Below are 20,066 nucleotides of genomic sequence, written 5' to 3'. Positions count from 1 at the left end.
CCATCCATCCATCCATCCATCCATCCATCCATCCATCCATCCATCCATCCATCCATCCATCCATCCATCCATCCATCCATCCATCCATCCATCCACATGCTTACTTACACATAGTTACACTTACATACTTACTATTTCCCATACTTACTTGCATGTACTTGCTTTTGCATACACATACTTTCACGTACTTGCTTACACTTACGTACTTTTGCATACACCTACTTATATTTATATACCCTTACGTAAACTTGCATACTTTTACTTACTTACATGTACTTACATATTTGCGTACACATAATTATACACACACCTACATACATTTACTTACAGAAGTACTTTTACTTAAGTACTTTTACATACTCATGTACACATACATGCACCTACTTATTCACATTTACATTTAATTACTTTTACTTACACTTGTACTTAAACTTTTGTACACTTAGTTACTTTCTTACACTAGCATACCTTTACATACACATTCTTACACATATTTACTTTTACTTGCATACTTTTTACCTCCACCTATTCATGTATTTTTACTTGCATACTTGCGTCCAGACCTGTAATGTTGAATTTGGGCATATTGACACACAGACACACAGTGTGGGAACCCTGGTACCAGTGCAGGAGCCAAGCTCCGTTCTAATGGCTTAATGTATCTGGGCTCTAACTCTGCGTCCTGGAAGTGAACCAGCATGTTTGTCAGCGGGCCAAACATCAGTCTGAGGAGAGGAAGAAGTCAGGGCTGCCTTGGTTTCCCCAGCTTCTGTGGAGGCTGTGTGGCAGCTCGCTGCGTCTCTGCAGAAACACTAGAGGCTTCAGTCTGCTGCTGCTGGAAGGCAGGATGTTGGCAGGCCCAGGTCGGTCTGAAGACTCTGCTGCTGCTGTCTCATTGTGCTCAGCACAGAGCCCRCTCTGTTCCRATCGTAGTGATGAGCAGAAGCCACCATGCTGCACTCAGTCATGGATCAGCACACACAGACAGGCTCACACAGACACACACCAGTCTTAAAATACCAGGCTCTTCTCCTCCACTGCAGCAGCCATCAGTGCATTACTGCCATTCCTTTCTGGCAAAATAAACCTCAGCACACAGGCTAACCTCTCTGGGATTTATCACATTCATTATCTGGATTGTGCTTACTGTTGTCCTCAGAGTCTGATGAGCACTTTATTAGGCGTCGGTGGGGGGAACAGAACCTTCTTAGATGATAATTAAGATTGTCGTCCTGAAGTGCTTCAGCTAGTTTCGCTCCTACACTGAAAGGTCAGCGTCTCGGCTGCACTGAAATCCTTTGTTAGCTGTCCCAAACCGATTTGCGCTCTGTGAGCAGATGTGGCTGACATCGCCAGTGCCCTGACCTTTAGCGGTGGGAATGTCTCAGCTGTTTCCAGACTCCCTTTTACAAAACCCCTCAGTGGCTGTGGGCTGCGTTAAGCAGCACCCTGTGGCTCCCATACCCCCCGAAAAAAACCACACACACACACACACACACACCCAAAGGCCTTTATGGTTTTTATATAAATTAAATTATTTAATGTCTTCCTTTTCTTATGCATTTGTGTGTTTATGTTTTCCAGGTGGCGTTGTACAACACAGACCAGGAAGGTAGCGATAGTCCGAGAAGCAGCCTTAACAACAGCCTGTCTGATCAGAGTCTAGCCTCTGTCAATCTCAACAGTGTGGGCAGYGTTCACAGCTACACACCGGTAAGAACAATGTCATATTTGTCTGTTTGGAAAACAGATTTCTACAAGTGCAAAAAGATTCAAAGCACCAGCTTTTATCTCAAACTGTGTTATTTCTTTTAATGTGAGATACAAGCCACGCAGGATCACAATCATCTGCAGCAACACATCGATGTAACAGGAACATATGCTGGTCGTTTCACCCCTTCACCTTTTTTTTTTAAAAAAAATTTAGTTTTGGTGTTTTTTACATAACCAGATATATTTTGTCCCCCTTTGCCAGCAGCTCAAGTAAAGTGCTTTTTTACATCCTGATCCTAATCTGCTTTAAGGAAGTGTGGTTAAGTTTCATATCAGTCATATTTTATGAGTGATAAGAAATTTCAGCATTTTATAATCTCTAAAATTCATGGAAATGTTTAACTTTAAATGATAACAAATGGGTGTGTATTTAAATTGATACAAATTGATGTTAACTCTTGGCTACAAAACTGGGGCAAAACTGAGCTACCACCAAAAAAAAAAAAGCACTTTATTAAACATTAAAGTTTTTTTTATTTCTTATGTCTCAGAAAATCCTTTCTTTGAATTTTCCTTCCCAACATCCAGACTTCCTTGGAAATATCAAGTTGTGTTGATTTAAAGTTCACCAGGCTTTCAGGAAAACCTTTAGTTTTCTTCAACTAATCACTTGCTTTTTTCATGAAGGATGTTTAAAGTCAGACCTTTGAATAGACAATAGACAGTAAATAAAGGCCAACTAAACTGAACCAGTGACATCTCTACAAATAACAGGCAAGTTAATGGACAGTTTTAACATTTTACTAATTACTGCCAATCTTAAATGGTGGTTTATTTATTTTATTAGTTGAATTTGAAGAAAAATATCAAAGATATTATTAAATCATTACCAATGTAGTGATTCAGCGAACGCTATTAGCTGAAAACTTGACATATAAATAATTGACATGTTGAAGAATGATGCATTTCTGCTATAGATGGATTAATAAGCCAGATGCTCTGATTTTGGTGAATTATTCCTCCACATTACTTATTTTTAATCACATTACTATGGTCTAATGCAAGAGCTGCAGGCCTATAATTGAAGATACCAGTTTTTTTGTTTTATTTTTCTGCTATCAGGCAGTAATAACTGACCACTTGGCCAGATGCCTTGGTGTTAGGGTTAGGGTTAGTTAGGGTTAGGGTTAGTTTATCTTTAAATTCCTAAACTTTCTAACAAATGATGTCTTGGCAGATGAAGTGTCTGATTCGATATGAAAGGAACCAGGTTAGAAAAGCAAACTATAATTGCCAACGAATGCCAATTTCTCCTACATTTTTTTTTTTTTTTTACAATAAAACACTTTATCAGTGTGCTCAGTGAAGGAGACTGTATACCAATGTGTGGGAAAGATTTAATAAGAAACAAATCATCAGAAGTGCAAAAACTACTTTATTGCACCCATCACTAGGTTTTAGATTCTAGACAGACATTGGATATGTTTAACTTTTCAGAACCTTTTTTTATTTTTCCAGCTCCAGACTTGCAGCCTATCCTTCGACCAGTCCTATGATCCATTTTCCTTATTCCCAAGTCTTGCTGCACTATTTTAAAATGTCTGTCAGCGCAATGCTACTTGGAAATCCTATTTATGGAGGTGAAGCATGCACTGTGGGAGTTTGACAGAACCAGCAAATAAAACATAAATGAACCAGAACACATGAATTATATCTGTTTATGATGYGTTTAATATTAAGGTTGCTTTTATCTGCTTTGTGTAGACATGCACCGATCCAATATTAATATCTGTATTGGTCCTGATGTTGAAAAATATTCTAGATCGGATATTTGTGACAATCTGCCCGATTCATAGGGGCAGATCTATTCAGTCTAATTCTATGCTTCGTGCTCTGAGCGACGTCATGATTTATTTATTTTACATTATATTTATAATTCCTAATTGTACTTTCTGAACAAGCTGAAACAAAGTTTGTTAATTTTTTACCAAGGTGGTAAACCGATTGTTTTTGTCCATTTCAGTTTCTTCATTATTGGCTGTTATATTCTCAAATTGCACTGATTGAACAAATTAAAGTAATTACATGTTTGACCAAGCTTGTGAAGCTGTTAGTGTACTTAAGTGTGTTGTACTGGTGCAGAGTTACCACATAAATTTGTAAATCAGTACTTTTATGCCTCTGTTTAAATAAGAAGAAACTTTGAATTCGATTCAGCACAGTTTCTCTGTATCGGATCGGCATCAGCTGATCCTAAACCACAGATATCTGTATCAGTATCGGAAGAAAAAAAGAGGATCAGTGCATTGCTAAAACAGATCAGCTGAAAATGTAACAAATGTTGCAGTTTTGGTCCTGAATCAAAGAGCTTACCAACAGTCTTTATTCTCAGAAGACAACAGACTTCAGTAAAAAAAAAACATGTCAAGGAAAGAAATGAGACTCAAAGTAGAGCTGATGGAGGTTGAATTTTGCAGATTTGTTTTAAACTGATTCCCAGTATTCAGTATCTGTTCACATAAATAAAAGCACAATAAATCTCAGGAAATTCTGATCTGAACTGTTAGTTTTGATGGTCAGTCCTTTTTCTGGAGCTTCCCCTGCTTAAGAAAGGCCAGTGCACAAAATTAAAGATATGTCTTAAAATCTCTTTGCAGCTTATAAAATTCAGCAAAGTTTTAAGTTTCTCGATCGAACTTGAGCTGGAACTGTCGGCCTGACGTTGCCGGTTCCACTTCTAGAACTGTGCAAAACAAAATGAGCGATAAAGCAGCCAAAATCCAAAACCCCACAGAAATCCTGAAGGAATATTGATCAATAGCAAGAAAGCAGAACATAAATTAATTAAAGGTGCGTTAAAACTTTTGCGTTGTTTTGTTTTCTTTTTTTAGTTCAGAGTAGTAAATTATACATTTTGATCAATAGTTTTCATCTGCTGGAGAGCCACGGTAACGAAAAGGACTAAAAACGAAACCCTGCGAGTCGTAGAAAGCCGTCTGTATCCTGTATGAGAGTTGATGGGAAAGCCCCAGGAGGTTTTGTTCAGAAGAACCAGCTGCAGACGGCAATAGACCGAGGTTCAGGGTGGACATGAGTGAGAGTACAACATCAGGAACGGGGTTAAGAGAAACAAAGAAAACTGCGCTCGCTCCTGGAAGCCAGACAAAGAGAAGCTCTCCCTCTGATGTCCTCCCACCAGAGATGCCCCCTCTTTGGTGTGGTCCTCCCTGCATCCTGGAGTGCTCCCCGCTCCAGGCGCCGAGCATCGATCGGCTCAGCCTGATGGATGCGCTCACGCTCGCTCGCCCGCCCGCCTTCTCTTTCTCTTTCTCTTTTTCTCTCCCAGCCTAAGCGGCAGCTCTCAGTAAACACTCTGGCTTTATTATCACCTCTCCACTCTTCTCCAAGCCAGTCTGCGAGCCACACACTTCAGCGGCCTGTCCGCATTTTAGAAGAGGAAGATGTTAGGATCAAAAATKGAACACGAACTCTCTTGTAAAGCGAGCCCACAGTGGACACAGGTCAGGTTTCTGCTGTGTGAAACAGGACTGTGTCTGAGTTGCTGCCTTTGCTGCGGTGAATCTCTCAGACAAGCCCTTAGCTGGAGGGAACAGTGCTTCTGTCTCACACCCAGAGGCGGTGTGTTACATTGACTGCCCACACAAATACATGGATAAAATGGCTGCTTATTTGTTCAAGGTATTGCTATTGATTTTGTTTTAAATACATTTTGCTCGGCCACCAGAGTATTGGCTTTATGTCCGTTCGAGTTGCTCTCTTAATGCTGTGTGAGCCAAGGCGGTAAGCACTGACCTGCATTGTTATGGTGTACGTAATTTGTTCTTTATGTTGCATGAGGGACGCATCTTCAGGCTGAAGCACGATAGTCGCAGCTTCACAGAATGGAGATATCATTGAGTTTTATCACTGATTTACATGAAATATTTTACAGGTTGTTTTTTTTTTTGTTTGTTGCACCATGGCAGCTGCAGTGCCTTCCAAAAATTATTCCAACAACGCAACAAACAGAAACTTATATGCACAACCCACGCACACACTCTGACTTCAGGGAAATTTACAGAATAATGTGAATATTTCTGGAGGAAGCGGATTCGAACCGCCGCAGGAAGCAAACAAAAATCCATCAACTCTGATTCACTTTCCTGTCCTTGCTGAAGAACAACTTCCCCTCAACATGATGCTGCCGCCCCCATGTTTCATAGTGGTGACGATCTAGTCATAATGTGCAAATGAGAGCAAAACTTTACCTTTGGCTTATTTTGGATTTCTTCTTGCATCTTTTTGACCAAAATTGCAACGTTTCTTACATTTTCACCTGGTGAAATTCACTTTCATACTGCGCTACGTCAAACTATCCAAAAAACTTTTAACCTCCTCACCTGTGGTGGCACTGCACCGAGAACTACTGAAGGAAATGACACAAAAACCTCAGAAGACACTGAGCACAACTTCCTTCTTTACAAACTGTAAACAAAAATGAAGTGGCAGCAGATTTTAGTGGTTATAGGATTTTTCTTGTCGTTTGTAAAAATAAAAAACAAGAGCCATTTCACCCTCTAGTGCCTGACACATGCGTTTGTTCTGGTTGTATTTACCCACAATGCTGTAGTCCACTTCCTGCTTTTGTAGCRGTTTCTGGTCTGTTTGGCATTCAAGCATGCACTTAAACCGCACCAGAGTTCAATTCAGCTGAACTGAGACCTAGGTTTTTAATTGGACCAGAGTTCACATCTTTGGTCCACTTCAGAGTTCGGTTGCGCGTTCACACCTCCTCAATCGAACCAAACTTTCTAGACCAATGAACTAGAGTTTGATTAAAGCGGATCAAACCAGTGTGGTGTTGATGGCGGCCTAAAATAAAGACAGATTCATGAAGTGCAAAACTAAAAGTTATTAAATAATCCAGCTRAGTTGTTGATTTCTGCAGCTCCTGCTGCGGTGCAGAAGCTGCTTCTCCAATTAGCGCCGTCCTTGTCTGGCCGGTCGGCTCACGTTGACTTTGTGGGGGTTTTTCTAGATGATGAATTGAACAGCAATGCGTGACATGTTTTTTATAGGTTAGGATATTGCTTTATAACCTCACCTCGCTCTAAATTTCTTTTCCTGTCTGCTGTTTATCATGATGACGTTTTTCACAAATGTTCACTAACAAACCTCTGAAGCCAACGCACAGCTACAGCTACAGGCGGCTGAATACATATCATGCTACTTTTTTATCTACTGACAGACATTACGCTGACAGACATATCTACTTTTTTTCTTTACATATAATTTATGTCTGCTTAAACATCTTCCCAGCAGTAGATCCTTTCACATGTTAAACATTAAACCTAGCTTCTCCTTTGTCTCCCTCCATCTCCCCAGGTGACCAGTCATCCGGAGCCCGTGTCCCAGTCGATGAGCCTGCAGCAGCCCCCCCAGTCCCAGTACAGCATGCCAGACAGGGAAAAGCAGCTCCCGTTCTCAGACTTCGAAGATCTCAGTGCCTCCTTCCGCAGCCTTTACAAGTCTGTTTTTGAGCAGTCCTTCAGCCAACAAGGTGAGCGGCCTCTCCAGGGCGCTGGGGGGGGGAAATCTATCGCGAGCCGAAGACTCTAGAAGTGATTTTCCTAATGTGGGCTTGTTCTTAACAGCTGGGGCTATAGAGAGTCTTTAGGAACTAATGAGGTTTACTCTAAGTGTGCAGGTATTCGGCTCGGCTCACTTGGCTTTAATCCAAACCTTTACCGAGGACTTTCAAGCTCTTGCCAGGGAAATACTAAGACTTATGTATTTATTTAGAGCTGGAGTCTGAGAGTTCATGCTTGAAATATTTTATTGCAGGACATAAAGAGATATGCCTGCACTTTTTATTGTTAATTCTTTACATTTTATTTTCGCCCTTACGTGAAAGTTAAAAGCGTCTGGTCGCGCTTCAAACGGAGGTCAAGAGCTTGTTGGCATCCCAAAAACTACTTACATTGATAGGATTTTTTTTTTCTTTTTAATGCATAACATGGCAAAGAAAACATCAGAATCCCTGCAGAAGTAAAAGCAGTTTGTGTATAATCTGATTGACTGATGAACATGAAGCTCTTGACAAGCGAGTCAGGAGGAAAGCAGACTGAGCCTTCTGTGGATAACCCACTTTCACAAATCAAATGCATTTCATGCTAATGAGAGTCTGCTTTAATCTATCATCTGCGTTTTATTAGTTAAAAACCCTTTTTTTTTTTTTTTTTTTTTTTTTTTTTTTACGTGCATAAAAGTGAAATCTCTCTCAGACAAGCTCCTGCAATTAAACAGCGTAAATAATCGAGCATGGAGGATTTCACACTCTGCCGCTGTGGACAGTGAGCTAATTCACTGGCTTTGATAATAGGTAATGAGCTCGCATTATTATTCCGGTGCCGCGTTAATTGCTTTCTGTATTTCCCTGGTTGGACAATGGGCTTTCTGTACCGATAAGAGATGCCCCTTTGTCACCCCTGCGGCGATTGTGGAGGTGCGGGGCCCAGAGTCTGCTCTGAAAGCACTCCAGTGGAATAGGTTCGCGGTGCCAAAACTGTGAAGGATGGGGCCTCTTAAGGGCCCCTACCCACCGCTCAGATGATTGCAGCGGGCTGCGCAGATGTTCGTGCTGCTTAAAGAGCTGTACAACCAGATAGTCAGAGATGATACAGGACTCTGAGGAGGAAAGAGAGCAGCAGCTCCAGCTTGTGAAGCGTCCAATAACCCAAGCTGAGTCATTCCCTGACGCAACAAAATGGCAACTGGTCTTTTTCAAATGTTGACGCGCCTGCAGCAGCTCTCCATTAAAAACCCCCCAACATGCTTCCAGGATGAGTTATTTTCAGATATTTACTGAGTTGATTACTTTTTATGAAGTAACCAAAGATCTAGCATAAACTGAATTTGCATTGATGATAATTTTATGAGGGATTCAAACCCTCGCTGCTCAGAGTCTGAAAGAAGTGAAAGTAAACAGTGAGAGAGAGCCTAACTACATTACTATCCACTTTTCACGTCTGCATTCAAATGTATTGTTTGCAGTTACAAGGCCTAGCAAAAGTATTCACACCCCTGGAACTTTTCCACATTTTATCACATCAAAACCACAGTTTTCAATGTTTCTTACTGGGATTTTATCACAAAGTAGTGAATAAACATGAAGCAGGAGAAAACTAACAGCTGGTTTTTAGTGCAGATACAGCCAAAAACAGTACGGTTTGTCTGTAACTGATTAAAAAACATTCTTTTATATGGTGAAAAAATTCTGATTAAAAATATATTGATTTATTTTTGCAGTTTTTATTTTACCTCCAACTTTCTGAGACTCCCTAGTGCCCCCTATTGCCTCTTCACTTTGAAATAAACTTAATTAGGCAATCTCTGGAGGCAGTGGTAACACTGGATTTTAGTCAGGGGCGTCAGAGTAAAGGGGACAGACTGCAAATGTAAACAAAAAATATATACAGTGGGGCAAAAAAGTATTTAGTCAGCCACCAATTGTGCAAGTTCTCCCACTTAAAAAGATGAGAGAGGCCTRTAATTTTCATCATAGATGTACCTCAACTATGAGAGACAAAAGGAGAAAAAAAATCCAGAAAATCACATTTTCTGATTTTTAAAAAATTTATTGGCAATATATGGTGGAAAATAAGTATTTGGTCAGCTACAAACAAGCACGATTTCTGGCTCTCACAGCCATGTAACTGCTTCTGTAAGAGGCTCCTCTGTCCTCCACTTGTTACCTGTATTAATGGCACCTATTTGAACTCGTTATCAGTATAAAACACACCTGTCCACAACCTCAAACAGTCACACTCTAAACTCCACCATGGCCAAAACTAGAGAGCTGTCAAAGGACACCCGAAACAAAATTATAAACCTGCACCTAGCTGGGAATACTGAATCTGCAATAGGTAAACAGCTTGGTGTAAAAAAATCAACTGTGGGATCAATTATTAGAAAATGGAACACTTACAAGACCACTGATAATCTCCCTCGATCTGGGGCTCCACGCAAGATCTCACCCCGTGGGGTCAAAATGATCACAAGAACGGTGAGCAAAAATCCAGAACCACATGGGGGAACCTAGTGAATGACCTGCAGAGAGCTGGGACCAAAGTAACAAAGGCTACCATCAGTAACACACTACGCCGCCAGGGACTCAAACCTGCAGTGCCAGACGTGTCCCCCTGCTTAAGCCAGTACATGTCAAGGCCCGTCTCAAGTTTGCTAGAGAGCATTTGGATAATCCAGAAGATGACTGGGAGAATATCATATGGTCAGATGAAACCAAAGTAGAACTTTTTGGTCAAAACTCTACTCGTCATGTTTGGAGGAAAATGAATGCTGAGTTGCATCCAAAGAACACCATGCCTACTGTGAAGCATGGGGGTGGAAACATCATGCTTTAGGGCTGTTTTTCTGCCAAGGGACCAGGACGACTAATCCGTGTAAAGGAAAGAATGAATGGGGCCATGTATCGTCACATTTTGAGTGAAAACCTCCTTCCATCAACAAGGGCATTGAAGGTGAAACGTGGCTGAGTCTTTCAGCAGGACGATGATCCCAAACACACCGCCCGGGTAACGAAGGAGTGGCTTCGTAAGAAGCATTTCAAGGTCCTGGAGTGGCCTAGCCAGTCTCCAGATGTCAACCCCATAGAAAATCTGTGGAGGGAGTTGAAAGTCCGTGTTGTCCAGTGACAGCCCCAGAACCTCACAGCTCTAGAGAAGATCTGCATGGAGGAATGGGCCAAAATACCACCAACAGTGTGTGAGAACCTTGTGAAGACTTACAGAAAACGTTTGATCTCTGTCATTGCCAACAAAGGATATATAACAAAGTATTGAGATGAACTTTTGTTATTGACCAAATACTTATTTTCCACCATATATTGCCAATAAATTCTTTAAAAATCAGAAAATGTGATTTTCTGGATTTTTTTTTTCTCCTTTTGTCTCTCATAGTTGAGGTACATCTATGATGAAAATTACAGGCCTCTCTCATCTTTTTAAGTGGGAGAACTTGCACAATTGGTGGCTGACTAAATACTTTTTTGCCCCACTGTGTGTGTGTGTATATATATATATATATATATATATCTCGCCATAGACGCGTGATTCAATAAAAAGTTGAATAATTTCACTGACCTCTGATCCAGAACCACACAGCATTCTGTGAGATGTAGGCAGAGGAAAGGCTTTACCCAACCAACCTAACAGTCAGTTCAGGAAGATTAGTGGAATCAACTCACTCAGTCACTCTATGGTTACCTAGCAACCTGTTCAGTAGCTGGCGCAGCAGTTCGGTACCTTATAACTGCTTAAAAATAAAATGAACAATTGTGTGGAGTGAAAGGAGAAAATTAGTACATCTCTAGAGGAACATGTGGATAAAACGGGAACAGTCAGGTCACTAGTTTGGGAGGTTTTTATGTGTTTAAATAAAAAAAAGCTAATCAATAATTATTGATACCATACTTTTACCATATTTAAAGACCCATTTTTGCCCCCCGTCCAGGTAAATAAATAAACTTATCAAAAATGACCTTTTGATGAGACATTTTTATATTTTTAATTAAAAAATGTCAAATTTCCTATCCACTGTGGGAAATTTATTTTTAAGGAACCATCATCATTTTATTTCTATTTTTAGGTTTTAATACACAGAAAAACATTTTTAGAAAAAAGAACTCTTTTATTGGCAAAGGAAAACCACATTGTTTTCAACTTAATGACAAGATAATTATGTTTAAGAATTGATCATTTTAATCTCATTCTTTTGTGGAAATTCAGTTAAATTATTCAAAGAAAATACTGTAAAACTGCCAAAAGCTGGATTTATTTTTATGTCCGTATTTAAAAGTATCAGTTGGTTTTATTTATTTGTTCAGCCAAAGCTAAGAGCCATTGAAGGTCCAAAGAGCCGCAGGTTGCAGACCCTGGCTTATGTCATAGTTTGTTTTTCAACGATATCACCCAGCACTAAAACAAAATCCCTCTGATTGTTTTTAGATTTATTTTTATCCACTTTCACTTGATGTTCTACTTTATATTGGCCTATTTTTTTAAATTCCAGTAAGGTACATTGAGGTTTGTAGTGTCGTATACTGGGAGGTTGGCTGAGTCTCTGGTTGTTTGCGTGTCTTCAGAGCTCGGTGTGTGTGTGTGTGTTTCAGGTCTGATGGGCATGCCGTCGGATAACTCCCAGCAGACCCACACCTCCTGCTCCTATCAGCACTCCCCCAGTGGCACCATCAACACTCAGAACAGCCTGTCAAACAACCAGCCCAACAACCACCACAACAACCACCCCGCCAACAGCGGCCAGGTTCCCCTGTCCCACCCGACCCAGGCCCACCCGGGCCACGGCTCGCCCCACGCCCAGCACCTCACGCAGCACAACCAACACGGCCAGCACCCTCAGCACCCGCAGCACGCCGCGCACTCCCAGCACGGCCAGCACCCGACCCACAGCCAGCACCCGCAGCAGCAGCACACGGCGCACCCGGCCCAGCACACGCAGCACAACCAGCACCCCTCCCAACACGGACAGCAGCACCAGAGCCTCTCCCACCCGCAACAGATGGCCTGCAACACAGGTGAGGCCCTCCGTCTCTTTCTGCTGGACCGGCGTCTGCTTTTGTTTTCCCTTTGTTTGAATCCGTCACACGGCTGGACGAAGGCGCTCAGGTGCAGTCATGATCGTGTTTGGAGGTGATTCTCCCCGTTTCGCCAGAGAGCTCAAAGAAAACAATTTAATTTCTTAAACAGTAAATTATCTTTTAATTTATTACCTTTGGTGTGGAGAACAAAGCCATGCTGAAGCCCCGACTTCAGCAGGATTTATAGAGACACTGGCTCCTCCTAGTGGCCACTTCCAGGAACTGTTCGAACATCAGATTAGTTGATGTCTCCTCTTTCGTTTTGCTCCAGATTACTGCAAGCACAAATGCAGTGAAAATGCATAATCTGACCTTACAGTCTGCTAAAATTCAAATAAAAAAGAAAGTAGTTATTATTCAGCAGCCAGTAATTCCTCCAGAATTGAATTAGATTTTATGACTTCTTATTCTCTTCTTAGAGTTACAGATATGATGTTCTGTGTGTTTGTGTTGCAGGTTTACGGTCCGAGTGGTACCCGAATCTGGATGCCCTGAAAGAAAGCTGTCGTATTGCCAGCAGCTACAACTGGGCTGATGTCGACCTTTCTCCTTTCCAAGGTCCGTTGCACTGATAAACCCTGCACCATTAGTTTATATTTCAACCTGCGCTCAGGATTTTATTATTCATAACAACACTGTCACTATAGCATGGGCAATAAATTGTCCCATAAGTTGTTGGGATAAATGATAACGTTGTTGTTGTTTTGAGACAGTTTTGAAGTAAAATAATAGTAATGGCATACTGATGCAAGAACACATTGTCAAATTAGTATACTTTTAACTGGAAAACATTTCAAATAGTCAAAATAAATAAACAAAATTAGAGAAACAACAAAAAAAATTAATTATGAAGTCTCTGTAAACAGAATTCTCCTTTAAAAAAAAGAGCTAGTTGAGACCAAAACACCAAACTGAAGACTTTTGTCATCCAGTTTAAAAAAAATCAGCATAATATAAAAATATTTTGTTTGTAATTCCATTAATTTGAAAAGGATTAGGATAAAGAATTACCCCATTTCTAACTAATTTGATTTAAAATGTGAAACTTTTTGAAGTTTGTAACTCGGCTCAATAGTTTTTAATGGTTTATTTGGGGCGGGGGGGGCTTACAACTAATGTAAACATAAAATTCACCTCATCAGACAATTACAGGAGGAAAAACAAAAGACAAGTTATTTTAATACAGAAATGTAAGCTTTCTGAAGAAGCCTTTTCATTCACTCATATCATCGAAGTATCTTCGCTCTCCAGAAGCAGTCAGTCTTGCGTCATATCTGACTAAAGACTGTTGCTGTATGTTTCATGATGATGTAGAACGCCAACACCTCACCATCCAGTGACAGAATCATCTGCATATATCATCAGCTCTAGGCAAAGACTGCTGATCCACCTCTTTTGCTTTTTGCCGTTCCTTTTAAATCTGTCTGGCTATGTGGTTTGAAAACGGAGCGATGGAGTCGAGCTCATTTGAGCTTTGAGATACTAATCGGTTGCTCCCGGTTGTTTAAAAAAATGACAGAAATTATCTTAATGGCTTTTTTGGACAATTAAAAAAAACTGTCCAAAATAAAAGCAATGTCTTGACCAAAAAAATTAATAAAAGATAAAAAWWWTTTTATTAAAATAGTTGACATTAATCAACTTTAACACAATTCATGGCAGAGTAGATATACAGGACTTAGCACAATAGCTAAATTCATTCTTTGTCCTAAGACAAGAAAGAAAAAAATCAACAAAATAAAACATTTACACAAGAAATAACTGATGAACAGAAAGAAAAGTTATGAAAACAAGATAAAATGACGATCAAATCAGAACAAACGCAGCAGATCTGCTCCAACTTGACTTACTGCATCAATGCGGTGTGGCACGGAGCGACCTGTAGGTAATCTTCATCACAGCCTCCTCTCCGTAATGCTTCACTTTCTGAGTTCAGCTCAGGATGATTGTGTCAACATAACATTTCTACATTAATAATCCATTTCTAAGTCTTGCATCATATGAATTTTGGKTTTTTTTGTTTGCTTCAAGTCAAACATTTGAAATAAATCAGTGATGAATCCACACAGTGAGACTCACCTGAGAGTGATCTGGACTCCAGATTAATTTCCTCCGACGTTAAAAGCAGAGGCTGGATGTACAGCTCTGCTCCAGCCTTTGATTGAGTGCTGATGTGTCGGCACTCCAGAGTTGATTACAACTTTAATTAAACTGAGCTCTTCAATTAAATAACACCGCCTTCAAGTTTAATTACCAAAACACCCAGCTCAGCAGGTCAGTTTATCCAATTAAGAGTCAAGGAATGCAAGGTAGGATGTTTTTTAAATATCACCCACTGAAGGTTGCTGATATGATAAATATATGCTGCAGACACGTCGTTCGTTTGCTACGTTTACATTCTGTTGAACAAAACTGTTCCAGTTTTCATTAATTTCCTGAAATGTTGTATTTGTCTCCAAAGGTTTAAGAGAAAGCATGAGACAGGCCGAGCTGAACAATTGGTGCCTTGAACCCACCCAGATCGCGGACCTCTGCTCGTCCATCAACCAGTTCTTTGCTCGCACCGGCGTCATTCAGCAGCAGGGGGCGGTACAGAGCCCTGTGTGTCACGGCGCCATGCACACCAACAAACCCGGCCAGCACCTCAACACAGGTCTGTACACCTGCAGAAGGTTAAAGCCGTTTATGTTTTAAAAAGCSATTTATTTGGAGTGTCTGTGCTAAAAATGGGTTGTGTAGGTTAATTAAATAACGTGAAATAATCACTAACGTCATCGCAAGGCACTTTACGGGACAAATAGGTCACATTTATATTGGCAGCGAGAAAGAAAGAGACTAAATGCAGAATCACTGATCCGGTTCTACTTTTTAAAGAAAAAGAAAAACAAACAGCACATTAATACCAGCAAATAATGTTAAAATGGAGAGTAGTAGGAGAAAACGACAGAGCCTAAAGTGAACAGTGAACTATACATGCTCTTTTATTTTGACATTGTTTTTTTAGTCAATATACGTGTTATAGATTCAGTATTGCTGAATATCAGAGAAAGCTTCTGATTGTGTTTAATGTAATCATCAGGAAACCTCTACATGGACACAAGACAGAGTATGCCCCCCATGATGGGTCCCCCCGGATACCCGCACATGCCCCCCATGAGCAACACGGGACCCACAATGACAGGTAATCGCCCCATAAACACCCTGCTCTGAGAAATCACTCCCTCTTCACACCGCCTAAACTTTTTTCACTTTTTAATGGTGTCAGACCTCAATGTGGCGTTAGGCTTTTTCACAAACTGAAACAATTCATAACTTCAAGAAAATCTGACAACATACAAAATGTTTTACTGATAAAACTGGGAGAGCTGAATCTCCACTCTGGGCTGAGTCGATTAGTCAGGTTGTAGATTTTATTCCTTATCGATTCTCGTTGAGTTAGGAAATAGACTGTTTAATTCAAAATATGCACCATGTTTGATTCAAACTAAATAAAAACTAACTTGAGCAATAAGAATCCCTCTGTCAAATAAACATTTTAACATCAACAGTTTTTATGCCTTTAACATAATAAACGAGCCTCATCTGAAAATATATTCTAATATATTTAATAYGACTGCAAATGTTAATGAGATGGAGATTATTCATAACATTAATAGTAGTAGTTTAACGTTTCCTTGGAGATGCTCAAAGCTCCGCCCCCCTCCAGAGTCACCGCTGTTGCTAAGCAACATATCAACCCTCTACATTTGTACAAATCTGTTACATGCTGTGTGGTTTGAGGATGTTGGATGTATTCCCCCTTCTTATTGTGATTAAAGATCTGAACATGCTGCTTCTGCTGCGACGCCATCTTGGATATTTTCTGAAGCAAAATACGGATCGTGTGCAACACGTCGTCACGCAAATGCGTCGCGCGTTAACCGATGAGTTGAATCGATTCCAAGGAGCTGAACTACTGAGAACCGGTTCTCGATTCCCATCTCTTGTGTCGACGTGTTTACAGAAGGAGGATTTGTTTGTAAACACAGCGGACGCGCGCACAACTTGACTGCAGAAAGAGCTGAGCCGTCCATTGGATTCTCTCTGGTTTCCATGGTTACCTGCATTTATCTTGCTGTTTTAACATTAGCTAGCATGTTTTAAACATATACGTATTGAACAATAAGAAATAAAATATGTACATTTTTTTAAAAATAACGGGTAGTTAGCATACAGAGGACAAATAAAACCAATTCTTCCTAGTTTGGTCACAATTAGAGAGAAATGAAGACGTAGTTGCAGGTGATAAACTAAGACTTCAGAAATTAAAAATGCAGCAGGTTGAACCGGATGCAGAGTGAGGTACAGAGACGATGTGCTGAAAATAAAACCTCTAACTGCAGACGCCACAAAGCTGCATATGGGAGTTTCACCAGACAAAGAGGGGATGTGCACTGATTACTGGATGTAAATTATTTTATTAGCCTAATTGTAAATAGTTTAAATAATTATAATTTATTCTTGTCTGTTCTGATGCGCAGTAGAGCGACGCCCACTGATGTAGAAAATGAGTAAAAAACAGTCAAATAGTCCAAAGAAAATATCAAAACCCTGGAGAACCGTCGTTCAAGACCTTCAAAATAACTCTTAAATTTTGGCTTCTTAAAGTGAAACAACAACAACAACAACCTGCCATGTTTTCCGCTTGTTTCCTGCAGGACACCATGCACAGATGAACCAGCAGCACATGATACCTTCCAGGACCTTCCAGATGCATCGCATGCAAGCCGACGACATCCAGGACGACTTCGACTGGGACTCCATCGTCTAGCCGCTCCACTTCCCCGTCAAAGCAAGTCCAAGCCGATCGAGGAGGGGGGGGGGGGCGAAGCCCGGAGGAGGCCAGGCTGAGCCGACGAGGCCGCAGGTTGTGTGATGCAGAGGAACGTTTGACACGGCGAAAAGCCCCACAGACTTCAGAGTCCTGACACGGCGAACCATAACCAGAAAACGTTGTTACTTTGAAGACAATCATGTTCAGCCAGACCTGCTCTCGTCTGGAGACGAGTGGAGCTCATTGACGGTGAACCTCCTCAGCCAGCCCCCTCCTCTTACCCAGACCATCCTCTTCCTGCCACCTCCCCCCCCCCACCCGACCCCTGACCCCTCTGCTCCTTAACTGTCATGTGATTTGAGCGACGTGTTCAGCTTGTAATTCTTCTCGTGTCGACATAGGCCTCAGCTGCCTCTAAGATGAAGTTCTCTCTCTCCAACTTTCTCTCCCCTCTGTTTAATTTTTTGTGTTTATATGATATTTTTGTCTCTTTGTTTTTATTTTTTTTTTTAAGAAAACACAGGCCGTCTGTCTCTGTGAGTAACGTGATGGTGCTCGTTGGTCGCTTCTGGGAAAAACAGGTTTACAAATGTTTAAAATCTGAACAGGGTGTTTTTATTTTGTTTGTTTGTTTTTATCCCCACTGGTTTGATTTTATTTTATGTTGGGGGTTTTTTAACCCAGGAGTCGAGCCAGAGAGGGATCCCACAGGGCGCTGTGATCGGCTCTCTGTGTGTCATGGGAGAACAGASACTCTCATTGTTCACTCTTAAACACTTAAAGATGAATGAATTGTGACATTGAGGAGATAAAATCAGGAGTGTGGAAACAGACCTTTGAATTGAATCTGTCTTGTGAAGTTTAGAGTTGTTTAGATTTGTGACGGAAACTGTAGCACCTTTAGAAATTCAACCAAACTCGAACTGTTTCAGTCTCTATTGTTCACTAACTAAGATGCTACCGCTCAAAAAACGATAAGATTGGAATCACGATACATCTGAGTTTTATTTGGATGAAGATTCAAGGATTTTTTTATTGTCATACCACTTCTGCTCGTTTGTGGTACGAAATTTGGACTCGGGTCCCAGATTAAGACATTTAATACACAGATAGATGAATAATAAAGATCAGTCTGAACCTCGTTAACATCTCAGTTATTCAGCCACAGAAACGTCTGAAACTCCACCACAGATCCCAAATAATAAATATATAAATAAATAGAGCAACATCTGCAAGAAAACATAAAGAGAGAAAAAATGATTCAGGGAAAAAAAATACTTAAATGAGATTTTATGTAATGATCAATAGGGCTTAGTCTGATTAATCATGACTCCATTATTGAAATAATTAACTAATTTAGTAATTGATTGATCATTAACTCGAGTACACAGAAGGCAAAGCAGTAATTAAGCCAAAACTGTATTAAAAATACACATTTTGCATTTAAGATTAAAAAATATTTTTCTGTAAATATATTCTCCATAAGTGGTAGATTGATCTTAATCTGGTTCAAATTATGTAAAAACTCAGATTAAGCACCAATTATTAATCGGTTAATCAAAAAATAATCAGCAGATGTTGATAGAAACTTTTCACATTAAGTGTTGAACTTCAGATTCATCCTTTGCTACAAATGATTCGTTAATGAAGCTACTATTGCTTTTTAAGCAATAATGATTATTTTCTAATTTAAAAAAGGAACTGCATTCTTTATTTGCATCTTTTTATGCTTAGATGAAAAATCTGCAGAATGTGGCCATTTTTTTATCCGATTTATTCAACAGAACAATTGATTACTGAAATAATTGTTAGTTTTAGCCCTAATGATCAATAACAAAGCGTCTGTTTGTGAACATTAGAGACCTTTTGATGCTCCCTGCAGAGTCCGATGCGATCAGGACGGGATAAAATTCACGTGTCGGTGGAAACAGACGAGGCATTTGTGGGAGTTTGTTGTCGTTTTTCTTTAAATTGTGATTTTAGGGCTCCGATTGTTGGCTGCACTCACCTCTGCTCTGTGTGAGCGTGAAGCACATGGCGAAGGAGGGCAGGCGGCTCACGCAGGCAGACCCAGGAGGTTTTCTCAAGCACAGAGCAGTGGAGCGACCCGGTGGTTCTCCAGAACCGGCTCCACGGTCAGAACCGCTGCTGGCCTGAAGAGACACTATGGTCAGAGGAGGATGAGCCCTTTGCACATGAGTTCCTTTTGTTTACTTGGCCTCCAGACGCAAAGCCGATCCCRTTTCGTCCCGCAGCGGCCGCTCCGATTGGCCGCTTTCCTGCGCCGCGTCGGGTTCTACCGTTCTGGTGCTTCTTCAGCTGCAACACTGTGTCTCTGTTTGAAGGAGTAGCACAATGTTTCTGGGATTATATTCAGGCTTTTTAATCTGGGAGTTGAAAGATTAACAAAGYGGTCAGCAGAGTTTAGCGTAAAGACTGACAGCTRTTGTCCAGATTAGAGGTGCACCGATTTATCGGAGCCGATTTCATTGCACTTTACCGACTCGTCCACTTTCTTCCTCTGTTCAGCAACATTTCAGACAAAATAAATCGGTATCGGCCAAAATCGGCAGTTCGGGTTTTTTACAGATCGGTAATCCACGATCGGCCTAAAAACTRCAATCGGTGCACCCCTACTCTAAATAACCTGCAAGATTTAATCTGATTAGGTTTATTCTCAGTTTAAAGGACTGAGAATAAATAAATAAAACAAACCTGGTTCATGTTTGGTGATAAATTTAATTTTATAAAGTGAAGGGKATTATTTTCATATCAGATTTTAGTAAATGGCACATAGAAACGTTTACCCCAACCTGCATAGATTATTATTTTATTCAGTTGTGAAGATGCACTGAGGAGACTTTT

The 20,066-nt window shown here is 40.5% G+C and overlaps 1 protein-coding gene across 1 annotated transcript in view; it reads left to right on the top strand.

Annotated features, from left to right (window-relative positions):
- foxj3 (forkhead box J3) overlaps positions 1 to 20,060 on the top strand; it is a 93,408-nt gene extending 73,348 nt beyond the window's left edge. Inside the window, exons 5-11 of the mRNA XM_008408620.2 lie at positions 1,585 to 1,713; positions 7,099 to 7,273; positions 11,903 to 12,325; positions 12,845 to 12,946; positions 14,850 to 15,041; positions 15,468 to 15,569; positions 17,086 to 20,060. Coding sequence (XP_008406842.1) covers positions 1,585 to 1,713; positions 7,099 to 7,273; positions 11,903 to 12,325; positions 12,845 to 12,946; positions 14,850 to 15,041; positions 15,468 to 15,569; positions 17,086 to 17,198 — 1,236 coding nt within the window. The 3' untranslated portion in view covers positions 17,199 to 20,060. The remainder of the gene's footprint in view (positions 1 to 1,584; positions 1,714 to 7,098; positions 7,274 to 11,902; positions 12,326 to 12,844; positions 12,947 to 14,849; positions 15,042 to 15,467; positions 15,570 to 17,085) is intronic.
- Positions 20,061 to 20,066: the final 6 nt, after the last annotated feature.

Source organism: Poecilia reticulata, linkage group LG5 (genome assembly GCF_000633615.1).
Source record: "Poecilia reticulata strain Guanapo linkage group LG5, Guppy_female_1.0+MT, whole genome shotgun sequence".
Lineage (NCBI taxonomy): Eukaryota > Metazoa > Chordata > Actinopteri > Cyprinodontiformes > Poeciliidae > Poecilia > Poecilia reticulata.
The sequence above is the reverse complement of the archived record's forward strand: the minus strand, read 5'-3'. Positions and strand labels throughout refer to the sequence as shown.